Raw genomic sequence first — 24,017 nt, 5'->3', positions numbered from 1 at the left:
GAAATTAAATTTTTTAAGCAATTCAAAATGCGATAAACCACGAGCTGCAAATTTTAATAAAATATCAGCTCATATGCAGTGCTCGGCTTTTAAATATTATAGTTGATTGATTGGTTGTTGTTTGTGGAATTGTGCTCCAACAGTCCAATTTACATGGCTTGGCCTATGCGAACATGAGGAATTTCATGAGGATAATTCATGAGGATTCTCTTCAAAGCCTTCAGAAGTCCATCTTGCCTCTCGAGGAAAACAACAAATTAATAATGTTAATATATATAATTGTTGACCAAATGCACTTAGCTTGTGTTGAAATTAATTATCATAGAAGACTTGTCTTCTGAATATGTAGGGTCAATCAATACGTGTTAATTCGAATAGTTAAACGCTTATTTTTTTAATAAGATCTTAGTTTTGAGTATTGTGAATGAAAAAGTTCATGATTGTGATGACTTTACTTCTTAATTGGCTAATTCGGCTCGAGTAAAATTAGTCGGACTGGTTAGATTTCCGGATATTATGATGCAAAAGGGAAAAAAAAAAGAGCTAAAAGGAATATGTTAATAATGTCTATATTATATGATCTTTTTAACCTAACTCGTACGTCTAATATTGTGTGTATATATACACGATTGTGACGAAGGCAATGGTAACAGTGAACAAAAAAACGAAAATTATGAATAAAAAAGTTAAAAACCTGAAAAGAAGCCTCTCCTTTATCAACTATTCACCTAGCTATAATCGTAATGTACCTCTTTGTTTCGATAACACCGAAAGCACAAAATAATCTTGATAAATAAATGGACAAAATAAATTAAAAGAACTTGAAAAATCTAGTGACAATAATCAAAGACCAAATCTTTTAATTTTAATTAGTTGAGTAAGCGAAAGGTAATGGTAAGGAAAATAGCTAGGTTTCGGCTTCTTTGGTATGTTCTTTAATTGGTGTGTGAATGAATGCTATCACAAAAGTCATGGCTTTGTTTGGTTTGTGAGTATAATTTTAAAATCACAATTCAAACTTAACTCTACCCACTACAAAATAAAATAACTCATACAAAATCAAATAGTTGGCCCCATTTATACCACTCTTTTCCACAACAAAACAATATAACTTATACAAAGTCAAAGGGCGAACTCCATTTATACCACTCTTTTTCAAAATCAAAATCTAATTTTAAAATCCTACCATGAAATCAAACGCATCAATAGAGGACACTTGCAATCATCACTCTCGATCGATCGTGACTTATGAACTAACTTCACATCCATTTGAGAGAGGACCCACAAAAATGACATCTACCATATATTATGGAGATGCCTTCAGCAACTCCTTTTTTTCCTTTTTCCACGCACATCCTAATCCATATCTTAATTAATTCATACATTTCCTGTATTATGTATACGCATATATCCATACTACGACGCATTAGCATGGTGCATGGACATATATGTTCTCTCGGTTTTCCTAAATTGCGTCATCCGATATTCGGCACACACACACATATATATATGTATGTATGTATATTGGCTTTATTATCTAATAATTGGCATATATAAATATATATATATATATATATATAAATAAATATTGGCATCTACAGTTCTCTCTCTCTCTCTCTCTCTCTCTATTTATTATTTCCTGTGATTTTCAGCCCCAATTCATAATACTGATCTTTTGGATACGCATGGGAAGGGGATTCGATCAAGTTGGGTGACTTCACAAGCACCTTTCTTTGAAAAGTATGGACATGGTAGATTATCTGTGTGTGCTGGCATGGGAAGATTTTGTCTCTGTTGGTCCCTTCACAGATTGACAGCCTTGTCAGGGGTGAGAGAGAGAGAGAGAGAGAGAGGCAGGGCGGCACTCTCTGTTACCTTTCCTTTCCACTTTCATCAAAACAAGAACAGAAAGTGAAAGAAAAGAGAGAAGGAGAAAGCAGAGAGTTGGTGGTGGTGGTTGGCCATGGCAGCAGCAGCTCGCAGAATCTCCTCCTTGCTCACCCGTTCTTCTCTGCTCCTCTCCCATGGTGATTCACTGACTGACTCCTCCTCTTCTCTGCTATTGCTCTTTCTTTCTTGTTGTCCCTTCTGCTTTTGGGGAGCTTAGGTTGCCCCTTTGTTGCTTCGTGCTTTCGTGGAGTTTCACCTGCCTCCCATGTGTATGCGGTTTGTCCTATGTTTCAGGATGGAAACATAGTCCAAAAGTTTGTGTTTCTCTTGAAAAAAAGGTTCCTGTTTTTCTGTACCCTCTGTACGAGGTTGTCTGATATGCAGTATCATAATACAAGTTGGCATGAGCAGTGGCTTCAGTTGGTTAAATTACAGAATAGAATCGAATCCTCAGCGGACAGTCTTTATCTGGTGTTTGAATCTTGTCGCCCTTTCCTTTGTGATTTATAAGCTGTTGGCACGAGCCCGGATGAATCTCCTGATCGTGCCAACCTGATACAATGGGCGGGGATGCAAACTGGTTTTGAAAGATGCCCAACGATTTGAATATCTTATCCTTGTCTCGTTGAACTTGATATCAGTAATCCCACAGAACATTTACGTCGACCATGTTAATTCTCGAGAACGTGTGCAGCAGGAAGAAATGCCAGAGCAGGAAGCGGCGTCAGCAGGTTCAGTACCGCAGCAGTGGCAGAGGAACTGATCGTTCCACCAGTCCAGATAAGCTACACTCAGCACCTCATTGATGGGAAATTCGTTGACGCTGCATCAGGTTCTGATTGACGTCTTTGTAGTACCCGATAATGTGTATCCAATTTTCTTGGAACTGTTGATTGAGGCTGCAAGCTTGTTGTTTTCTAGGGAAAACTTTTCCGACATATGACCCTCGTACTGCTGAGGTTATTGCCCATGTTGCTGAAGGCGATAAAGAGGACATAGACCGTGCAGTTTCTGCCGCTCGCAAGGCATTCGATGAGGGCCCATGGCCGAAGATGACCCCTTATGTGAGTATTATTACAACCAAATGTACTACTTCCTTACAGAAGTAGTGCTAATTGATTGTTCGATGATAGCTTATGCCATTTTTTTTTTCGGTGTGAACCCTCGTATTCGGAAATCCAATTGGATTTCGACTAATCTAGTCGAGCCGGGTCGACCCATTAAGGGGTAAAGCTCTCACAGCGTGGATTTTCTACATTCACAGGACTCGAACTCGAGACTTTGCTTAAGCGAAACAAACGCCGAACTGCTTGATCCAACCCACGTTAGTTGATATCTTATGCCATTTAATTCTAATCTTGCTGCATATTTGTTCTTGAACAGGAAAGATCGAGAATACTGCTGCGATTTGCTGATTTGGTGGAGAAACATAATGATGAGCTGGCAGCATTGGAGACATGGAACAACGGGAAGCCCTTTGAACAATCCGCAAAAGCTGAGATTCCAATGCTGGCACGTCTTTTCCGTTATTATGCTGGTATGGCCGATGCATGAAGAAATAATAGTTAACTTGGGCAAAAACTAAGTATTGAATCAAACACGGTTGCTGATTATCCATTCAATTTCTCAGGATGGGCCGATAAGATCCACGGGCTGACGGTGCCAGCAGATGGAAACCATCATGTGCAGACATTGCACGAGCCTATCGGGGTTGCAGGGCAGATCATCCCATGGAACTTTCCCCTCATTCTGTTTGCCTGGAAAGTGGGGCCGGCGCTCGCGTGTGGGAATACAATTGTTCTCAAGACTGCAGAACAAACTCCTCTCACTGCTCTCTATGCTGCCAAACTCTTCCATGAGGTGGGGCTTTCTGTTTCTGCACATTTTATTACGACTTGGTTAGACCAACAAAAAAATTCGGTTCATTTAATCTGATTTGTATTGTGATAGGCTGGGCTTCCTCCGGGTGTTTTGAATATTGTCTCGGGTTTTGGGCCCACGGTGGGTGCGGCTCTTGCAAGCCATATGGACGTGGACAAGGTGTGCTTTCTGGGAAGAGAGCTTCTCCGAGTTATTGATCTTCGAATATACTCGTAAAGTGGACTCAGATTTTTCTTTTTCTTTGCAGCTTGCTTTCACGGGGTCGACTGAAACTGGGAAGATTGTTCTCGAGCTTGCTGCAAGAAGCAACCTTAAGCCAGTGACCTTGGAACTTGGAGGAAAGTCGCCTTTCATAGTGTGCGAGGATGCTGATGTTGATAAGGCCGTTGAGCTCGCTCACTTTGCTCTCTTCTTCAATCAGGTAGGACATTGAAGTATAATTCTCTCTGAGATTTGTGTTCTTTTGTCAGGGTTTGAACGAATAAGTAAGTAATGAGATTCCCGGACTTCTGCAGGGTCAATGTTGCTGCGCTGGATCCCGCACATACGTACACGAGAGAGTGTACGATGAGTTTCTGGAGAAAGCAAAAGCCCGTGCTATGAGGCGTATTGTTGGGGATCCCTTTAAGCAGGGTACCGAGCAAGGCCCTCAGGTATGTGTTCTTCCTCATATTTTATAATGGTAAAGCCGAACGCTCTTTCATCTTTGGTCTTTTATTAACTAATTTGATTTTGCAATGACTCAGATTGATTCGGAGCAGTTCCAGAAGGTCCTCAGGTACATCAAAGCTGGTATCGAAAGCGATGCAACCCTCGAATGCGGAGGTGAGCGATTTGGCTCCAAAGGCTACTTTGTACAGCCGACAGTTTTCTCAAATGTTCAGGTACTGCTTATTGATGTTCTGTTTTATGGTTCCGTACTTCCATTCTAAGTTTGCTGCACATTAAAGGGCTGAGAACTTATCTATACTTGATTCGTCAGGACGATATGCTGATAGCGAAGGACGAGATCTTCGGGCCTGTCCAATCTATCCTGAAATTCAAGTAAGTGAAAACTAAAAACGGATTGGTTTGAGTGGAATTGAAAATTCAAGTGGTGAAACGTAGAAGATCGGAAAATTCTCGGGTTGGCCCCTTTTACTCGATTCATTTCTTACATCTTTAGACTCTATCCTCTGTGATAGGCACCTTGATGAGGTCATCAGGAGGGCGAACCAGACTCACTACGGGCTAGCTGCTGGGGTATTCACAACGAACATTGATGTCGCCAACACACTGTCCCGAGCTCTGAGGGTGGGGACGGTGTGGGTGAACTGCTTTGATGTGTTCGATGCGGCGATCCCGTTCGGCGGGTACAAGATGAGCGGTATCGGCCGGGAAAAGGGCATATACAGCCTGAAGAACTACCTGCAGGTTAAAGCCATTGTCACTCCCCTCAGAAACCCAGCTTGGCTGTAAACTTAGAAAATGAAGAACCGTTCTGCATTACGGACCGTCGGTTATCGCATGAGACACCTATGCCAGTGCTGCTTCTCCTGTCTTTGGTGAATAGTCTTTGTATGCTTTTCCTGAACACAGCTTTAAATAAAAATCGATCGGGAAGACATTTTGATAATCAGATCTGTTTTTGACTCTGGGCAAAGTCAGAATCACCAACTTCTGCAGTCCGGCAATAACCTCTCTGACAGTTTTCATGTGATGATTGTTGCTGGCGTCGTACCGGTGTCGCATAACCGCATCAAGTGTGGCCCGAGACCCCGGTTTGTACTATTAACTTACATAAACTGACCGGATACATTGGTCAGTCCATCTCCATCGGTTAATGACAATGAAATGTTGAAGGTGATAATTTATTTAGTTGAATTGTTGTATAGTTTAATTAGCCTGCGTTTTAGTTGAAAGAGGAAAACGCGTGCCAGTATTCAACTTGTGACTGGTCCACATCAAGTGCATGGCATTGTTTAGTAAGGCCATGAGTCAAATCGTAAGTGCCACGTCAACTCATCATTGTGGCCGTGGATAATTGCAATTAGTGAATGAATTAAAATCTTACGGCTTAACTTTCTGTTAGTATGAATAATTTATAGACTCTCTAATTGGAAGTCTCGTTCTCATTTAGATGGAGACAGCAACTTCATGACTAGTTATTCGAGACGTGGAAGCAGACTATAAACCTATATCAAATTATCCAGAGATCGTTGATTCAAACTTATTGGATATTGTTTCGGGATCTTCATATATATTATATATATGTGTGTATATAAAACACGTTTAGACGAGAAGCACCAAAAACGCATCTTGTATTTATAAAGTCACGCCCGAGAGAGTTTCACTAAATTGCTTCTAATTTAAGCCATCCGGCTGAGAAACGACTGAGGATCAAGTCGAATTTGATTTTAATATTTCATGCACCATATGAATTCTGATAATCCGATTCATCAAATACATTATAGTATCTTCCATATCATATGTAAGAAGCGTATAAATAATTGAAATTGAGTAATTACGAGTATTTCTCTCTCCCAAATCAGCTTGACTTTATTATCCAGTGAAATCATGAGATGTTCCTATCATATTTATTGTTTAACACTGGTACTCGTACGGGCAAGGAGTTGATTATCCATCTCGATTCCATTTACATTGAATTATTATATCTTTGCCTCCAATTGCCTTCAATTGTGATGGCGTCACTAGCAAATCCCCACGACGTAGGAAACATGTCACCTCCAGATTGAGCCACGTGTCCGAGTCGGTTGGTGGGCCCAGTTCCCGCCCCTTGATTCTGTTGACAAAGCTCGAAGATAATAATTGACCAGGATCCAAGAACCAAGACAGCCTAGCAATGACCGCCCTCCACGTGTCACCCACACGCGTCGCAGGATCTTTCTCTCCAAAGACATCCGCCCTCCGACCGTAGGGCCGTAGATTTCTGCCACGTGGACACCCAAGATATTCTCTTTTCCTAAATCTGGAGAATTAAATTAACTGACACTGTCTTACCGTTGTTTCCATTACGCAGAGCAAGCAACAGAGTGCCCAGTCTATTTTCCTCTTGCCTCTTCAAATGATTCAAAAACACGAACAACGAGGACGCTCTGACCGCCGCCGGATTCTCTCTTTTCCAGCAGTTCACCCGTGCGAGGGGATATCTCCGGCGACCCTTCTCGAGTCCCTGATCTCTCTCGCTCGTCAGATATGCGGTTACCAGTCGAAGTTCTTTGCGACCCAGCGGAGGAACTCCAGGGAAATGATCCGCCTCGTCGGGATTCTGCTGGAGTTCTTCCAGGACGTGCAGGAGAACCGGTTGGTTCTCTCGGGGTCGACGGTACTTTGCTTCTCAGAGCTCCACCTTACGTTCCAGAAGATCGGTTTCCTGCTGGAGGACTGTTCCCGGGAAGGCGCCCGGCTCTGGATCTTGATGAAGTCTCAATTCGTTGCAGGTCAATCCCGCGTGCTGGTTCGCGCGATTGCCACGGCCCTCGATATCTTGCCTTTGGATGTGATCGGGGTGGGGAATGAAGTTAAGGAGTTGGTTGATTTAGTGGCGAAGCAGGCGAGGAAGACCAGTTGCGAGCTTGATCAAGGCGATGAATGGGCAATGAGAGAAATTCGTCTAAGTTTGGATTACTTCGAGAAGGAAATTGAACCGAACCAAGGGCTCACTAGGTGGGTTCTCGACTATCTCGACATAAAATCCTGGAGTGATTGTCACAAGGAAATTAAATTCATGGAAGAAGAGATCGGTTATGACTGCTTCGAGTGTGACGAGACGGAATTCTCACTCCTCAGTAGCTTAGTCGGCTTCATGAGCTACTGCAGAGGAGTGATCTTTGAAGCTTCGGATTGTCAGAGTCATCCAGATCAGACAGACGTCAGGCTGAACACAGAAACACTCAGCTGCTTAAATCCCGAGGATTTTCGATGCCCAATTTCTCTAGAGCTAATGACAGACCCCGTGACAGTCTCCACAGGGCAGACTTATGATCGGTCCTCGATCCAAAAATGGCTCAAGGCGGGGAACTTGATCTGCCCAAAGACTGGGGAGAAGCTGACGAGCACCGACTTAGTGCCGAACACAACACTTAGGAAGCTCATCCAGCAATTCTGCAGTGATAATGGGATATCTCTGGCTAAATCAGGTAGGCAGAGTCGGGATATCACGAAAACCATTGTCCCTGGAAGCCCAGCAGCCTCGGGAGCCATGAAATCTCTCTCAGGATTCCTGGCTAGGCGGCTTGTTTTTGGGGCAGACGAGCAGAAGCACAGGGCTGCATACGAGGTTCGGTTACTCTCGAAATCAAACATCTTCAACAGGTCTTGTTTAATCGAGGCAGGCGTGGTTTCTCCTCTGCTAAACCTCTTATCTTCGACTGATCCCGTGGCCCAAGATAATGCAATTTCTGGCTTGTTGAAACTCTCGAAACACGCCAGCGGGAGAAAGCTGATTGTGGAATGTGGAGGTCTGAGGTCGGTTGTCTCAGTCCTTAAGAGAGGCCTAACTCTTGAATCGAAACAAGCAGCAGCAGCAACAATATTCTATATTTCCCTTGTTAAGGGATGCCAGAAACGAATCGGAGAAATACCTGAAGCAATCCCCTCCCTCGTAGAGCTTATTCGGGAGGGGAAGCCTTGCGGGAAAAAGAATGCCGTTGTCGCAATTTATGGAGTGCTTCTTTACCCCGGAAATCACCGACGAGTCCTAGAGGGTGGGACGGTTCTGGTGCTAGTGAACACGATCCTCTCTTCTTCTTCTTCTTCGACTGACAAAGTCGAGCTACTAATAGATTCTTTGGCGGTTCTCGCTTCCCTTGCCGAGAGTGTCGATGGAACAGTCGCGATTCTTAAAACTCCGGCACTGCCCTTACTAACCGGTTTGTTGAGATCCTTGCCGTCAAGAGCCGGGAAAGAGTACACTGTTTCGATCCTGCACTCTCTGTGCATCAATGGCGGAAAAGACGTGATTGCTGCCTTGGCTAGGGATGCTTCTCTTACAGGTTTCCTCTATTCCCTTCTCAATGAAGGGACTAGTGGGACCTCGAATACGAGCAAGAAGGCAAGTTCACTCATCAGGATTCTTCTCAACTTCAGTGAGAGGAACTATACGGGGATGGCGAATTCTTCTGCAGGCTCCTGGGGACGAATCGGAAATGACCGATAGAATTGTTTTCTCCCATCGAAGTGTGTCAGCTTTTCTTGTCCATTGTAAATATATACACTTTGGTAAGAGTCTTTTAGGGTTATAGTTCGAGTTATGATTTGTTCCGCTAGCTCAATGTTTTTGTGCAGCAGCTAGCTCTTTATTATATGACAACATCTTTGCTAGATCAGAAGGTCAGCGGACGATACATCGACAGGGCACATTGTTTTGCTGGGTTCAATAAAATGAATGTGAATAATGTGTTGAGTTCTCATTGTTTGTGCAATGACATCTTTGCGGCTTTTTGTGAGGGGCCGAGTTCTTGTACAATCAATACGGTTGGGTTTTCGGAAAAGACAATGCATACTTATGTCGAACAGGACGGACAGTGTATCGACTTCGGAGTGGATGATCGAAATGCACGAGAGCTGATTCAAAATGAGTGTCAAAGAGCGGGCATTCATATGGTCTTCCGACACATAAAAAAAAAGTGATACGTTCCTCCCCAAATTTGATGCCTTCAATTGTTCCACTCCCCTTAACTGTCAAAAGGTACATATTATGGTAACAAGTAACATACAGCTCACAAGAGCTCTGGCACCACAAAAAATGTTAATAGTATATTCGAGTAGGCAGCTAGCCAGCTATCTGGTCTCTCGAGCGTGACCCAAATGCAAGCTCCCATAATTCATCGTCACATAACAACACGTGACTTCTATGAGAGTAGAAATCAATCCGGATATCAGGACTTTTTTATTGTGAGTTATTGTCACCCTTAAAAACGAGTTTTACATTTTAATGTCGTACCAATTGGCGGGCTAAGTCATATAGACTTAAGAGGAAAGTCGGTGGGTTCTCAAGGCCACCGAGTTCACGAGTCCATTCGGGTCTCAGATCTTTCCCTAGATGGTTTCAGGGATCAACTTTTGCGCCTTGAAATCTTAGGACCTATGAATGTAAATAACACCAAAGTTTGGGGAGCGAAAGTGATATATTTTTCTCGAACATGATGCTTGCTATACGACGACGTATCTGGCAAGTCCCTCCCCCCTATAAAAACATCAGCTCCGGCGTCCTCGTAGCGTCTACTGTGGAGTTCGGAGTTCCGTTCATCAGTCGAGAAGATTCTACCAAAGATCTCTCGGAGGTATGATCCCTTCTCTTGCTCTATCAGTTACTGTTCTTCCATGGCTGCTCTTTCGATTCATTGCTGTTTTTTTCGTTCGATTCTGAAACTTTTGGGTGGATTATCCCTCGGATGTTCTTTGGCTTCCTTCACAAGGCAAGAGAATTTGCTCAAATTCCAATCATGAAGTTTTCGTTCCTGATGATTCCTCTCGTTGGGTGTTCGGGGAGCTGGAAAATTTCTCTTATTTCTGTCGAATGGGTTGCAGGGTTTTCGTGAGCTTTGATTGAAAATGGCAACTGAACCCAAGCCTGCAACTGAGGAGGCGAAGATGGATCTGTTCGAGGACGACGACGAGTTCGAAGAGTTTGAGATCAATGAAGGTGAGTCTTGCTTAATCGTTCATCTACGAATTGGGCCATTTGAGCTGCTGTCCGATGATAGTCGTCAATTTTAGGGTTTCAGAGTTAAGACTGTGTAGGTTTCTTCAATTGAGTCGTTTATTGATGACTCTACGTTGAAACTCTTTTAGATATATAGTCTTCATAATGATTAGAAACATAGACTATAAGAGAGCTACTGTCCCACAGTGTTCCGGAGAGCTTTCTCGAATTGAGATAATTGGGGGCTTGTTTGATTTAAAGGTGTGTGGCTTATTGCAGAAGGCCTATCTATGAGATATTAGCGTTAATTTTTGAAGCTGATATCTTCGTTCTATCGATGATTAGAAGTTGATTGTTGTGCAATTTGAATGTTTAAGCACCTTCACTATGCTATGGGAGAAAGATTGGACATGGAAATTCCTTTATTGAACAATCCCCGAGCATGTTAATAAGTGTAGGTCTTGTTAATCTATTTGGTATATTTGCTCAAAGGACCTCGTGTCCAGTAATGTGTGTGTTCCTGAGTTATATGAGTGGTAACATATCTCAAAATTGCTGCTTGTGGAATCATTTTTTCTCCCCTTGTCGAAGTGCTGTTCACAAATTAGGCTCTTTCCTTTTTATTCTTAATCTGAATCATGCTCAGTTATTTCTTGTTCATTGTACCAATTATTGGTGTTTGTCCCTGCATCCTCTACATGGTTTTGGTTCTGTAATGTTATGGTCTCTATTAGCTACTTAAGCCTTGCACAGAAATTTGAAATGTTGTCATATATGAATTGTTTCTAATAGGTTCCAGGATGGGCATAATCCATCCCAAATGTGTTCGTTAACCTGTAACTTAACTTTGAAGTTCTTGGAAAACCTGAAAAGACCTATAGTAGGCGAAATTTTAAATTTTTTTTTTAAAAAATTAACTATTTGGCCGGTCCTAATAGTTGTATACGTGTTTGGCAGTATGGGAGGATAAGGAAGAAGGACAAGAGGTAGCGCAGCAGTGGGAAGATGACTGGGATGATGATGATGTTAACGATGATTTCTCCCTACAGCTGAGGAAGGAGCTCGAGAGTAATGCCGAGAAGAACTGATGCCCAATCTCGAGATACTGGTTCTCCTATGAAAGTGTCAATGCCGCTTAGTCTGATGTGTTAGGCTTTTGAGTTTGATGTATCTCGAAATGCTGTTATCACAGGATTTTTAGCTTGAATGTTGCTTAATTTGAAAGAGAATGTAGTTCTTTGTGTGCATGTTGGAAGCAAATGAAGAAGCCTGAATTTTTCGGATAAAGTAATTGTTGTTTTACTTGATATCCTGGCAAAGTGGCCGTATAAATACGATTCCTTTTAACAAGTAATGTCTCTGATAGAGAAACTCTGAACTCACTCTTGAGGGTAGAATCACGAAGTTCTACCTGTTGTCTTAAATGTCAGATTTCACCCCCCCTCATAGATGACGCGAAAAAGAACTGCTTGAGATAGTTTGAAGAATGATTAAGGTCTTCTCGATGGAAGAAACACGGAAACAAGAGATTGACTTGAATGAGGTCACCCAACTCGTTCTGAAAGCAGCTACAGCTGGACAGGTTGCATCCGGACAATGAGGTTCTAGACAGATTTATCAAGGGTTGTCAAAGAGGAGACGTCCGGACTGAATTCTGGACAGATTTATCAAAGGTTGTCAAAGAGAAGATCGGCGACGAAATGTCAGCATTAGGTAATTTAGGTTGCAGAAGATGAACGGAACTGAGTATGGTAGGGGATTCCATGACAGTGCAATGGAATGTACATGGGAATTTCTAACTAAACCAAACGATCCTAAGAGAAGACGACTTTTGACTTCAAAGATGGTGTCTGCTCGAACTTGATTCGACGTAGAACTGCAAAGTCTGTCATGATTCAACTATGACATCAGAACGAACATCACCTTCCTCCGCCGAGCTGTTGGTAACTCCCGGAGAATGTATGCTTGCCCTGCAGATTGGGCAAATGGGTGTCTTCAACAACCAGGAGTCTATACACTGAGCATGGAAATAGTGCCCACAATCAGGCAGCAGCCTGCATTTCTCGCTGCCCTTGAAGCTCTCAAGACAAACGGCGCAGTCTGCATTATTGCCGTTAATTCCACCTCTCCCTCCTTCACCCATGTCCATGTGATCAAAACAGGGCAGCCTGCTCAAGTCCTGGGAAGACATCTTCGGAGTTGGACTGCCGAGCCTTCGTCCTGAACTTGAATCCGAATCCAACACCCCACTGTGGTAGTCTGGCCGGAAGAGCCTCCTAACTATGCAAATATGAATCACAACGAAAACTGCTATGCCCAAGATTAATAGCACCACAGAGAGGACAATCTCCTCCGCCATGCTTAGTGCAGGCTAATGGGATGTTTTGCGCGAGCTAACCAGGATACAAGCTTGGAGTTGGAACCGCATAAAAGGGAATGGAATCAAATGAGTGAAAATGGGGATCCCACAAATTGAAACCAAAAACTGCGGTCGAATGCCGGGCAACTTGGAAAAGCCAGCCAAAACAAAGAAGTCACTCGTTACAATATCTTGCAACCTTCAGAGGCAGAGGCGTTCTGATTCAAAACACCGAGAAAGAAAACGGAGCAGTCTCCCATCCCTTTGATCTTCAAGATTCACTGTTCGTGTTGTTCTCATCGAGAGCACCAACCCAACACCAACAGCCAAAATATCACCATAAAAGCGTACCTGAACTTGAAATTCTCCTCAGTTTCATCGAAACACATTCCTCTGCAGGAACGGCCGCAGGCTAAAGGTTTGATTCAATTGACCTACATGTACTATACATGACGTGAGATGTTCGGCATGTAAGCAGAATTTGGAGGTGGCATTTTCTCACAAGTTGGCTTTGTTTATTTTCTACTCCCAGTTCCTAATAAATTTATACTTATTGGAGCTCCGAAAGCTGACGAATGGTGCCTACTTCCTTGCCAAGAAGAAGTTTGAAGAGGAAACTGCTATTGTTATGGTTGACTAATGTTTCAACTTTCCCGAATTGTTGTACCTCAGAATCACCCCGACCGGTAAAACTTGCCTGGCTGAATGAGAGCTGTCCAGTATAGAGAATATTGATAGGCTAGTGCTTATTGTTAATATAATAATGAAGATGTCAGCATCAGATATTAAAAACTTGGGGCGAAGAGATTTTAAAACCAATCCATGTCCAGATCATGGATCGAGTGACTTGGCACTGTGCATCGAATTATTCTATATCTGACATCTATATGCATAAAATAATTGTCGATCAGCAAAAGGATTCACGTAATGCTGGACGAATCTCCAAACAGGTACAGAGCTATTTGACAGTTTTTTATTCCATGGTAGTTGGAGATATAGATAATTTATGTTCCATATGATACTAACACAGAGCTCTTGTAGCCGGAGAAAGTTACTAAAGCTGAGAGATTTAGCCAAGCCTTTCACGAGTTACAAGGTTGGAGACAGTCAGCATATTTCCTTTTGGTATGACAAATGGCTGCCCATTTGTGCCTCGGTTGATGTTTGTGCTAAAAAATTCCAATGTTTCCTTTCCATCATACTTGAAGCAAAGCTAAGCATCCTTCTGCGCTTTGGTTTCAAACAAGTACAGAGCTATTTGACAGTTTTTGATTCCATGGTAGTTGGAGATATAGATCATTTATGTTCCATATGATACTAACACAAAGCTCTTGCAGTTGGAGAAAGTTACTAAAGCTGAGAGATTTAGCCAAGCCTTCCACAGGTTACAAGGTTGGAGACAGGCAGAATATTTGGCTGCCCATTGGTGCCTTGGTTGATGTTTGTGCTAAAAAATTCCAATGTTTCCCTTCCATCGGACCTTAAGCAAAGCTAAGCATCCTTCTGCGGTCTTGGTTTTGGTGTTGGCCACGAGTTTGTGATACCCAAGCTTGTGAACTCATTGAAAAAGCTCCCTGTATAGTGGTGAAGGCAAATGCTAATACTCTCTTGTGGAACTCTAAGCCTTGGTTAGTCACTTTTCGAGTGTGGCAAGACCCCAGGCCCAAAAAACTGAAGATACTTTGGCACCAACTCATTTGCTTCTTAGGTCATGTACCGCGCTTTTCTTTCATTTCTTGGCTTGATTGAGCACCAAATCAAGATTGACAAATTGGGGCAGTCTGACTTCTTCTTGTAGTTGTGATCTATGTTCAGCTAATATAGAAACAAGAGAGTATATTTTCTTTGGCTGCAATTTCTCCAAAGAGGTTTGGGAGCATATTCTCTCTTTTCTTGGTATCGGGAGGTCTGCAGGAGGATGGACATTAGAACTGCAAATAGCTGCTAGCTTGAAAAGGAGATCATTGGCTACCATCATCAAGAAATTGTTTTGGACCACTTATGTCTATTATATTTGGCGAGAAAGGAATAACAGCGTATTTAAGAAGAAATCCTCATCTATTGAAGCTATTGCTCGTCAGATCATCCATTGTGTAAGAGAGAGAGTTGCCTCTATCACAAAGCTCAATTTTAAGTTGAACTCTTGTTGTTTTACTTCTTGTTTGAAATTGTCAGAGCTTGTATAGGCCTTTTTCCTTTTCATTTTTGGTCCCACTCTGTATTTGTAAACTGGGTTCCAATGAACTGATGTACAATTTTGTGCATATGGTGTTATCACAGATAGACATTTATCCAAAAAAAACAGAGGAGAATCCAGTTTGAGGATCCATTGATTTCGGTTGAAAAAATAAAATATATAAAAAAACCGACTTTTGTCAGTACTAAGCTCAGACACTAGCACTTTGTGAGCCTTTTACTTTCGAGATTTCGTTCGGCCTAATCATGTTTATTCTCATGTTCATCCTACAAAAACAAGATTTCAGTAGCTTAGATGACTTGATTGCTTTCAAATTCTTGTCGGAAGACTCGGAACTATATACAGCAAATATTGCAGGGACTGTCTGGGAAGAACTATCTCAATGCCCACATAGTTTTCTAATTCAGAGCCGGTAGCAGGTGATGAACTTAAGCGATCCTCCCAGTCGCAGCGCAGCAGGTACTGACAGAACCTGTAATAGATTGCAATATTGGAAAATTCATATCGGGCAATATTTCACCGTTCGAACATGTTGCTATCCATCAGCTTCAGTAGCTTATACTTCCCAGCTCTTCTCCAGGCTAAGACTCTGACCCCAATCTCTTGCTCTCGATCCATCAATAAAACCGATGTAGCCTTTGAATATATAACAATAACAGTCTGCACACTGCGGTTTATTTACGTCGACTTAAATACACATAGGCCAACCACTAATGCATTTCATTACAGATAGATTTGAGAAATCGAACCTTAAGATAATTATTTTCAGTATTACTGAAAATATAATTATTTTGACACACAATATCGAGTTATAATTTTCTTCAATGAGAATGAAAGCCAGATCATGAGCACAGGATGTGAAGGAAGTGTAACTGCAAGCATTTATTTGTTAATTGTCAAATCCCGCGCCAGCTATCAATGTTTGAAACTATCGTAACATGTTCTGTTTTACTTAAAATGGTCAGTTTGTTTCTTAACCTTGGGGATGGCAACCGGAAGGGTTTGGGACGGCCGAGTTCATTCTATACCCGTACCCATTAAGAAAAAGCAAGCTCAAATCCTTCCCAAACCCGTTGGTATTTTGAAGGAAAATTTTCAAACCCTTCCCGCTATTTTAACGGGTTCTCACTGGGTACCTGCTTTTCACCCACTAGTAAAAATTGTAAAAGAAAAAAATTATTATACGGACTTATCATAATATCGTACTTATATAAAATAGTCTGATAACAATAAGTATTCAAGTACAATATATAAGTTCCATGACCTATATTTTCACCGTGCAGACATTCCCAAAATCTGTGACAAAAATTTCATAAATTTATATTGGAATGAAATATCCAAATGCTCGGACATTTCACAAATACATTGAGCTCCACTAATGAAGAGCGTCAAGGAAGAACGAGCCAGTAGCTAAAACTAAAGGAAAACAAAGAAAAAGAAAAAGAAAAAACAAAAAGCATTCCAAATAGAAAAGAAAGAAATATATGCTTACTGCTCAGAGTGATAAACATGAAATAAAAATATTGAGATATAAAATTCTTTCAATAATATAATTCGTCATTTAAAGCAAGCCACATAGCAATAATAGAAGCTAAAAACGAAATACAGCATGTCCAACATGGACCATGACTAGAAGGATATAGAGCAATCAATTGAGATGAGCAAACAATGCAAACCTAAGTTGACGACAAGGTTGTTTTGTAAATATGGATAAATATGAATGGCATTTTGGTAATTTGATTGCGTAACGGGTTTGGGACGGGTTTTAGCATAAAATTCTGAACCCTTCCCAAACACTACAGGATTTTTACCAAAAATCCTAAACCCTTCCCACAACCCAACGGATAGAACGACCTATCAGGGTTTGGGACAGGTAAAATATTTATTTACATAAACCCACTGCCATCCTTGATGTTGCTAAATTTAGAAAACATAAACCAGGAAAATCTTTCAACTGTGTCCAAATAGTTTGTTTCGAGGAGGTCGGCGTTTAGTTGGATTAACGAAGGGAAGGAGCAAATTAACTCCCATTCTTCCCTTTCCTTTCATCATCTTTGAACCAGGTGGAGTCTTATGTTTCGATCATCGGAAAGATGCTGAACCGGTATAGTGCTGATCGAGATGTATCTAAAGAATATAGAGAATTGATACAAAACTCACGCATATAATTGTGTGGAGATTATTCTTTATTTATAGATCAAGATTACAATCAATATAAAACATAATATTACATAATAATTAACATCCCATAAATAAAAAAGATTTCCCATAATCTTCTAGATTATATCAATTCCTATCCTTAATTCTCTCCAGTACTCCCCCACAAGCACAACAGGAGATGTCGGACGTTGAGCTTGAATTTGTCCCGAGTGAAACATATTGTGAAGAGAGACTGATGAAATCAAAATGTTAGACCAATGGAAATCCAATATGAAGTGATGACTTGCATTATTCCCTCGTAAACGAAACTGTCCCTGAAATAGAGAAGTTGAAAATGTGATTGGAACTTGTTTAGTACGGACTGGTCGGTCCATTGTGATTTAAAAGAGATACTGAAAGAAAGATGAGAAGGGACACCATTGAAAAGGAGCTCAAGATGATAAGAAATCGTCACGCTCTAATACCATAAAAAATATAGAGAATTGATACAAAATTCAAGTACATAATTATGTGGAGATTATTCTTTATTTATAAGATTACAACCAATATAGAAACATAATGTTACATAATAATTAACATCTCATATATATAAAAGACTTTCCATAATCTCCTAGATTATATCAGTCCCATCATTGATTCTCTTCAATAGTATCAATTACCAAACATGGCTCGAGCCATTATACATATGCAGAGATGGTCGCGGATCCTCAACACAGATGGCCTTGCCAAAAGGGTATGGTTCGCAGTACGACGTTGCCCCGTAAAAGGTGCCCTCTTCAGAGGGAGAAGGTTGTTCGGCCTTGTAAGCTGCCATGACTCCCGCGTTCATTCCAACATGCGGTATACCTGGTACAATCAGGTATGTAATCGCTCTACTGATCATGCTCAATTCTTCCTTGAAAAAGGCTTCGATCAATATAGTTTATGAACATATATCTCTCGATATAATTCCGGCCAACAACATTAAAAACAATACAATTTGCACGTATGCAATGGCGGTCAATTTTTATATGATCCACAAAAGTTGGAGTTGATAGATAGGGAAGTTCCAGCAGACAATTTCCTTTTTTTTTTTTTTGTCGTCTTCTTTGAAAGACTAATAGATTTGTGAGTACTTTCTAATAATTTTCCACAAAAGTAGATTTTTTTATTAAAAAAAATTGCAATTGATCACTTTCTTATGGCAACACATTGCGTCGCTAAATCAATCCGTCGTGTTCCTCTTTGTAAGTAGACGTAGCTCAATGTACCTATTGATTTCTAATGGATGTATCAAAACTGGGATCAGGAAATTCGGAATGAATATCGGCCATGGAAGACTCGCGAACTTGCTTTCGAGGATATAATCGTGTTACTATGAACGCGACTGGTAATATATATATTTTTTCCTTTTGGTTTTACTGTTGTTTATTATTTGACGACAAAGGATGGCCAAAATTGTAGCTGCCGCATCACAGTCTGCTAGATTCGAAACTTTCTGCGGGGACACGAAAAAGATGTTTGAAAGAATCATAATCCATTCCGTTGAGTAATCAGAGGATTTAATTCCAAATTTAGAACATTTTCGGTATCATTCGCCTTATACATAGGGAGTTTGTTTTCCAGGTTAGTTACTTGTCAGGTTGAGGTTTATCCGGATCAGTTAAGCCAGCAAGAAAGAAAACTTCCATCATCTTCATTCATCATCATCCCTTCTGTCAAGAAACAAGAATTCTAACCAACGGGAAGCCTCGAGTTTCATCGGTTCCGTGGCGCGACAATTAGTTACTGCAGCTCTCTTCTTGTAATCCTTTCTATACTACCTGCTGCATTGTTGACTGCTTCATCCCGACTGATCAGAGGCTGCGAAAATGGTCAGCACTGAAACAGTCCGTACCATTGTCGGCATAATCGGTTAGTCCCTATCTGTCGCACTGCTCAAACTTCACCTTTGAAGGCCGTAGTAGAGTTATCTGATCCTTCTGTTTGGTTAATTCTGCTTATTTGCAGGGAATGTTATATCCTTTGGCCTGTTCTTGTCGCCGGTGTATGTGACCATCTGATCCCATAAATTGTTAAATCAGTGTCGCTTTCCATCCCCGTACATTCTTCTCCTCGAAAGTTTTAAGCTGATGGATAATTTGCAGGCCAACAATGGTGAAGATATATAAGAACAAGTCGGTGCAGGCATTCAAGCCTGATCCGTATGTCATGACAGTACTCAACTGCATGATGTGGGTGTTCTACGGGATGCCCTTTGTCCACCCAGACAGCACGCTCGTCTGGACCATTAATGGAGCTGGTCTCATCATGGAGCTCATCTACGTCTCCGTGTTCCTAATCTACTCCAACTGGCCGATCCGCGTAAGTCATGCTTTGAGTCACTGCCATCCATTGACAGAGTGAAGTGGCCACGTGAAAGAGATATTTGGTCATATAGTTTTCAGAACTGAACCAGACAGCAAAAGCGATGTCTAGAATCGAATCTCATCGCTTAGACTAACTCGTTCTGATGAATTTTCTTGACAGAGAAAGATCCTCGTTGTACTTTTAATTGAAGTGATCTTCATGGCTGCGGTGGTTCTGGTGACAATGTTAGCCCTACACACAACCAAGAAGCGAACCCTCGTAGTTGGAATCCTCGCCATCATCTTCAACATTGGCATGTATGCCTCGCCGCTAACAGTCATGGTAAGCTCACGATTTCTGTTTTCATCTTCTGATAGAGCTCATCATAATTGGAGAGGTCATGAAATCGTTGTTAATCCTACCTTTCTTATGGCAACTGCCTTTCATTTAAACAATTGGTGTAGAAACGCGTCATCAAGACGAGGAGCGTCAAGTACATGCCGTTCTACCTCTCGCTCGCCAACTTTGCAAACGGCCTCATTTGGACAGTCTATGCTCTTCTGAAGTTCGATATCAATCTCCTGGTAGATCCTCCGAAACCATCCCTCTTCCTCTGTTATCGGGTGTGGTTTCAGCGACTATCTATTTCGGAAGACGTATCTGTATATCTAATGATTGTTCGTTCGTTCTTCTTCTTGTCCGAGCAGCTGCCGAATGGCTTAGGAGCTCTATCAGGATTGGTGCAGCTTATTCTTTATGCAATTTACTACAAGAGCACCAAGTGGGACGACGAACCGGAGAAGCCGACGGCTAACGTTCAACTCTCCCGAACCAATAATAATAATGCATAGATCGTCCTTTGATCAATTTTGTTTGCAGATCAGGCTTTTTCTCAGGTCTTGTTAGGCTTTTTTTTCCATTAAACCCCTCGGGTTTTAGTTGCTCGATGCCGCTTCTCGTCATGTGTGACGGGCTCGAGCTGTCCCATGTTTGAGACCTACAAATCAAACGAATTCTTTTGGTAGAATATATGATGGCTCAGTGTTGCATTCCACACTTTTATGATCATGACCAACATTTGATTAGGCCAGCAGGTTAGGATTTTGCTCGTACGAACGGCACGGTGAAGGGACTGCACCTGCCTGAGTACAAGTGATAAAAATTTGGAAAGATAAGATGCGGGATGGTCTAGATACAGGAAAACAGCACAGAACGGAGTGCAGAAAACACGAATCGACTGATCAACAATAGCTCCAAGATCATCATCCTCAATAGAAGCGAGTGTCATTGATTATTGACAGTATGTATATATAAAGCAAATGATCTTACACATCGACTGAAGAGGTCTCGAGCCCACAATTTGAAGCTACAGGCATTTGAAATAATATGAGAACAAGGAGAGCGCCCAACTGAAATCAAATTGCATCGTGGGGAAAAAAAATGAAAATAAAAGTAGAAATAGCGAGAGGGAAAGCTTTACATAGTCCAATAAGGGGAAAGGCACGGACTAGTTTTTCCCCTACGCCGACAACCCAGCTAAATTTCCTAGCAAACCTCTGAGTTCTTGGCGTCGGACTAGCATTAATACCAATAATAATAATAATATCGACTTTAAGGGATTAATAGAATGAATGTTTCAAGGCCCTCGGCGCTTGCGGAAGCAAAGACAGCCCTGAGACTGATCGACAGGGATCATACCGCCACCCTTTGATGTGTCAATAGCCTCGATCATGGAGACAACCTCATCCATCTCAGGACGCTTGTCAGGGTTTGCATCCCAACACCGCTTCATCACGTTTGCAAGGGAGTTCGGGCAGCACCTCGGCATCTCCGGTCTTAGGTTCTGCATTCAAGGAAATCACCAGAATAATAAGTTCATAGATATCTCCGTGCATACTAGAACCTTTCCATCCGCTTCAACATTCCCAAACCAAACACTAGTATTATACGCCAGGGAGAAAGGATGTCCAGTCATGAATCTTACTTGCCGCACCACAGCTGAAGTCATCTCCGAGAAACTGAGATCGGGATACGGCATGTCGCAACAATAAATCTCCCACAAACAAATGCCGAAACTATAAACGTCGCATTTTCTGTTGTAAGGATTCCCATTAAGTACCTACATCCAATTTAATTTTATTAGCATGATTCACTCCAATAGACCACCTCTGGGGCATCCAGATTAGTACATTTAATTCCAAACTTCGAAGAAGCTATAAGCTACAAAATGTAAATGATGGCACGTGAGAGCCAGAGTTTTGGGCCGATATAGCAAACGGTTGCACATATTCATTTTAGTCAAGTCTCATTTTCAATTAAGCATGAGTCTGAAGGAAAAAATTATAAGAATACCTCGGGAGCCATATAACCGAGTGTCCCAGTCTCGCCGGTCATGTCATTAGGATTTGAGGCTTCAACACGAGCAACCCCGAAATCGGCAATCTTCACAGTTCGCGTCTTGTCCAATAGCATGTTCTCGGTTTTCACATCTCTATGGACGATCTTCTGAGAGTGCAGGTAACTCAAACTGGAAAAACACAGTTCATGTTGGCCCTATTAGTTGCAAAAATAAGACAAGACCAAGTATACAAACCAAACATGAGCACGAATAATGGCACATACCCTCGAGCGAGATCTAGAGCCAGCTGATGAACGACCTTGAAAGCAAGTTTCCTCCTCCTGTTCTTTATGAGGTAAGATTTCAAAGTACCCCCAGGGAGATATTCCACTACAACACAACAGACATTCTTTGGCATATCAATCGGGCCACTATCGGTTTGTATTAGCAGACCCGAAGATCCCATTGTTGCCCCGATAAACTGAAAGGACATAACCATAATCAGAACCGATCTCGAATAAATAGTTCTCAATAGGCTAATTTCGGGAATCTACCTACAAAGCAGAAAGGATATAGATGCAAAGAGATGCAAACCTTGGTAACATTAGGGTGATTGAGCTTGTGCCACACGGCGACTTCTTGAGCGAATGCAGACCTTAATGAAGCAAGTTCAGCTTCAGTCCTGTGCCCCTCTTCACCCCAGTCAAGCAGTTTAACTGTAACAACAAAATATTTGTACAGGCAGTGAAACTTTAGCTAATAGCGATGCATTATATAAGAAGATGCAGACTATCAATGAGGTAATCACAACCATGAGTTATCATCGATCAGCTGAACAAGATTAACCAAAACGAAGGAGATATGAAGTTCGATTCACTTCCAATCACAAGGAGATACAAACTTCGATTTTTTATTCTATAACTACAGCAATTTTTTCAAACATGTCTTGCATCTTGACAGGTTACAATTTTTCCGATATCCAGCTACTCCACAACAACAGAACTGATGCGATAAACCCTGCATCCCCAGTTATCAAATGATTCCAAAAGTTGCGGAAATTCTAACCCATGTTGCTGTTGGTATGAGACAATAAGAGAATGGACCAGAATTGCTACACAAAACCCGACCATTACATATAGCGATTCCAATTTCGCCTGTGCCAAACCCGATCTTAAGCGTTCGAACTTGTAATTCGCATGATTCTTGGGACGCGTTACAACCACAGAAGATTGCCCACGAAAGCAGAAGCAGGCAATGCGCATTTTAGTAAATCTATTGGAAACAAGAAACCCGACAACAACAAAAACATGAATTGCCAGAAATGGGAGATCAAAAGAAATGCCATAAAAACGAGAAACTGGAGCAAATCGAGACCAAAATCGACAGGTCGGCGACTGACCGGCAACATCCTGACCGTCGTAGATGCCGCGGTGGACGGTCCCGAAGGTGCCGCGTGCAATGACGCTCTTGATGGTGAGCTTGGACGCGTCGATCTCCCACTCCTTCCTCTCCCTCCTCGGAGGGATTAGCCCAAACCCCTTCGGGGCCACGTCGACGGCGGCGGCACCGGATGCTGGGATGCTCCGGCTCTTCTCGAGGGTGGTGACCCGGCTGAACCGCTCAAGCTGCTCGTCGATGGCCTTGAGGTCGATCTGGTCGGCCCGGACGAAGCCCGTTCCGCCGCCGCCGCCGCCGCCATCCCCTGCTTCCTTCATCTTGTCTGTTGTCCCTCTCCCCTGAGACCTCTACGTTTACCCGAACGAATCAGATTCAGGCTGGGGCTGGGGCCAATTGAGCGGCGGAGGAAGAGACCACCCTTTTGAAGGGAGAATGAGAAGGATCGAAGATGAAGACCAAATCAAGCATGTGGGCACATGGTCATGGTGGTGGTGGAGGAGCCACAGTGTTGCCTTGATCTTTAATCTCGTTGCCTGCTCTGTTCCTTTCCTGTTCTGTTCTGTTCGGCTTCGTGTTAGTGTTTCTCTGTCCAACTTTTCGTTGTTAAGTGTTCATCTGCTTTGACTTTTCTCTCCCTCCATCCATCCACAGTCCACGCCTACCCAGCCTCTTACTCATGGTCAAATCTTACATAAAGCTTGGATTTTTCTTCTTTCAGTTTTCTTTTTTTTTTCTTTTTTTACTATAATTATTCAATAATAAAACATTCATTAACCACAAGAGACGACGGTACAGTTAGAAAGCTTCGCAGTCGGTGGGT

The 24,017-nt window shown here is 42.0% G+C and overlaps 6 protein-coding genes across 7 annotated transcripts; 4 read left to right on the top strand and 2 right to left on the bottom strand.

The window, feature by feature from the left end:
- Nucleotides 1–1,678: 1,678 nt before the first annotated feature.
- LOC116214194 (aldehyde dehydrogenase family 2 member B4, mitochondrial) lies at nt 1,679–5,389 on the top strand. Of its 2 annotated transcripts, none has more exons than XM_031549528.1 (11): nt 1,679–2,027; nt 2,588–2,722; nt 2,812–2,954; nt 3,274–3,427; nt 3,521–3,750; nt 3,841–3,930; nt 4,019–4,192; nt 4,287–4,424; nt 4,518–4,655; nt 4,754–4,815; nt 4,956–5,389. In XM_031549528.1, exons 1-11 carry the CDS (start codon nt 1,964–1,966, stop codon nt 5,227–5,229), a joined length of 1,602 nt encoding a protein of 533 aa, XP_031405388.1. In that variant the 5' UTR covers nt 1,679–1,963; the 3' UTR covers nt 5,230–5,389. The 2 variants fall into 2 exon arrangements, with proteins under 2 accessions (XP_031405388.1, XP_031405387.1); XM_031549527.1 differs by having other exon boundaries at nt 1,681–2,027; nt 2,585–2,722.
- Nucleotides 5,390–6,768: 1,379 nt separating this feature from the next.
- Nucleotides 6,769–9,182, top strand: LOC116215734 (U-box domain-containing protein 19-like). Its single transcript, XM_031551570.1, has one exon. The coding sequence runs from the start codon at nt 6,836–6,838 to the stop codon at nt 8,927–8,929; it is 2,094 nt and encodes a 697-aa protein (XP_031407430.1). The 5' UTR covers nt 6,769–6,835; the 3' UTR covers nt 8,930–9,182.
- A 719-nt stretch (nt 9,183–9,901) lies between these two features.
- LOC116212635 (protein DELETION OF SUV3 SUPPRESSOR 1(I)-like) lies at nt 9,902–11,726 on the top strand. The gene is made up of 3 exons (XM_031547265.1): nt 9,902–10,055; nt 10,303–10,417; nt 11,375–11,726. Exons 2-3 carry the CDS (start codon nt 10,327–10,329, stop codon nt 11,503–11,505), a joined length of 222 nt encoding a protein of 73 aa, XP_031403125.1. The 5' UTR covers nt 9,902–10,055; nt 10,303–10,326; the 3' UTR covers nt 11,506–11,726.
- Nucleotides 11,727–12,041: 315 nt separating this feature from the next.
- Nucleotides 12,042–13,426, bottom strand: LOC116212634 (putative RING-H2 finger protein ATL50). The gene has a single exon (XM_031547263.1). The coding sequence runs from the start codon at nt 12,774–12,776 to the stop codon at nt 12,306–12,308; it is 471 nt and encodes a 156-aa protein (XP_031403123.1). The 5' UTR covers nt 12,777–13,426; the 3' UTR covers nt 12,042–12,305.
- Nucleotides 13,427–18,735: 5,309 nt separating this feature from the next.
- On the top strand, nt 18,736–20,515 carry LOC116214787 (bidirectional sugar transporter SWEET5). The gene is made up of 6 exons (XM_031550246.1): nt 18,736–19,026; nt 19,123–19,159; nt 19,260–19,476; nt 19,642–19,803; nt 19,926–20,045; nt 20,169–20,515. The coding sequence occupies exons 1-6, from the start codon at nt 18,984–18,986 to the stop codon at nt 20,310–20,312; spliced, it is 723 nt and encodes a 240-aa protein (XP_031406106.1). The 5' UTR covers nt 18,736–18,983; the 3' UTR covers nt 20,313–20,515.
- Nucleotides 20,516–20,723: 208 nt separating this feature from the next.
- Nucleotides 20,724–23,829, bottom strand: LOC116214786 (serine/threonine-protein kinase STY13-like). The gene is made up of 6 exons (XM_031550245.1): nt 23,199–23,829; nt 22,394–22,515; nt 22,084–22,280; nt 21,814–21,988; nt 21,446–21,580; nt 20,724–21,304 (listed from the first exon to the last, which is right to left on the bottom strand). Exons 1-6 carry the CDS (start codon nt 23,512–23,514, stop codon nt 21,098–21,100), a joined length of 1,152 nt encoding a protein of 383 aa, XP_031406105.1. The 5' UTR covers nt 23,515–23,829; the 3' UTR covers nt 20,724–21,097.
- Nucleotides 23,830–24,017: the final 188 nt, after the last annotated feature.

The sequence above is a fragment of the Punica granatum genome, chromosome 7 (assembly GCF_007655135.1).
Source record: "Punica granatum isolate Tunisia-2019 chromosome 7, ASM765513v2, whole genome shotgun sequence".
Lineage (NCBI taxonomy): Eukaryota > Viridiplantae > Streptophyta > Magnoliopsida > Myrtales > Lythraceae > Punica > Punica granatum.
This window is presented reverse-complemented; position numbering and strand designations above follow the sequence as displayed.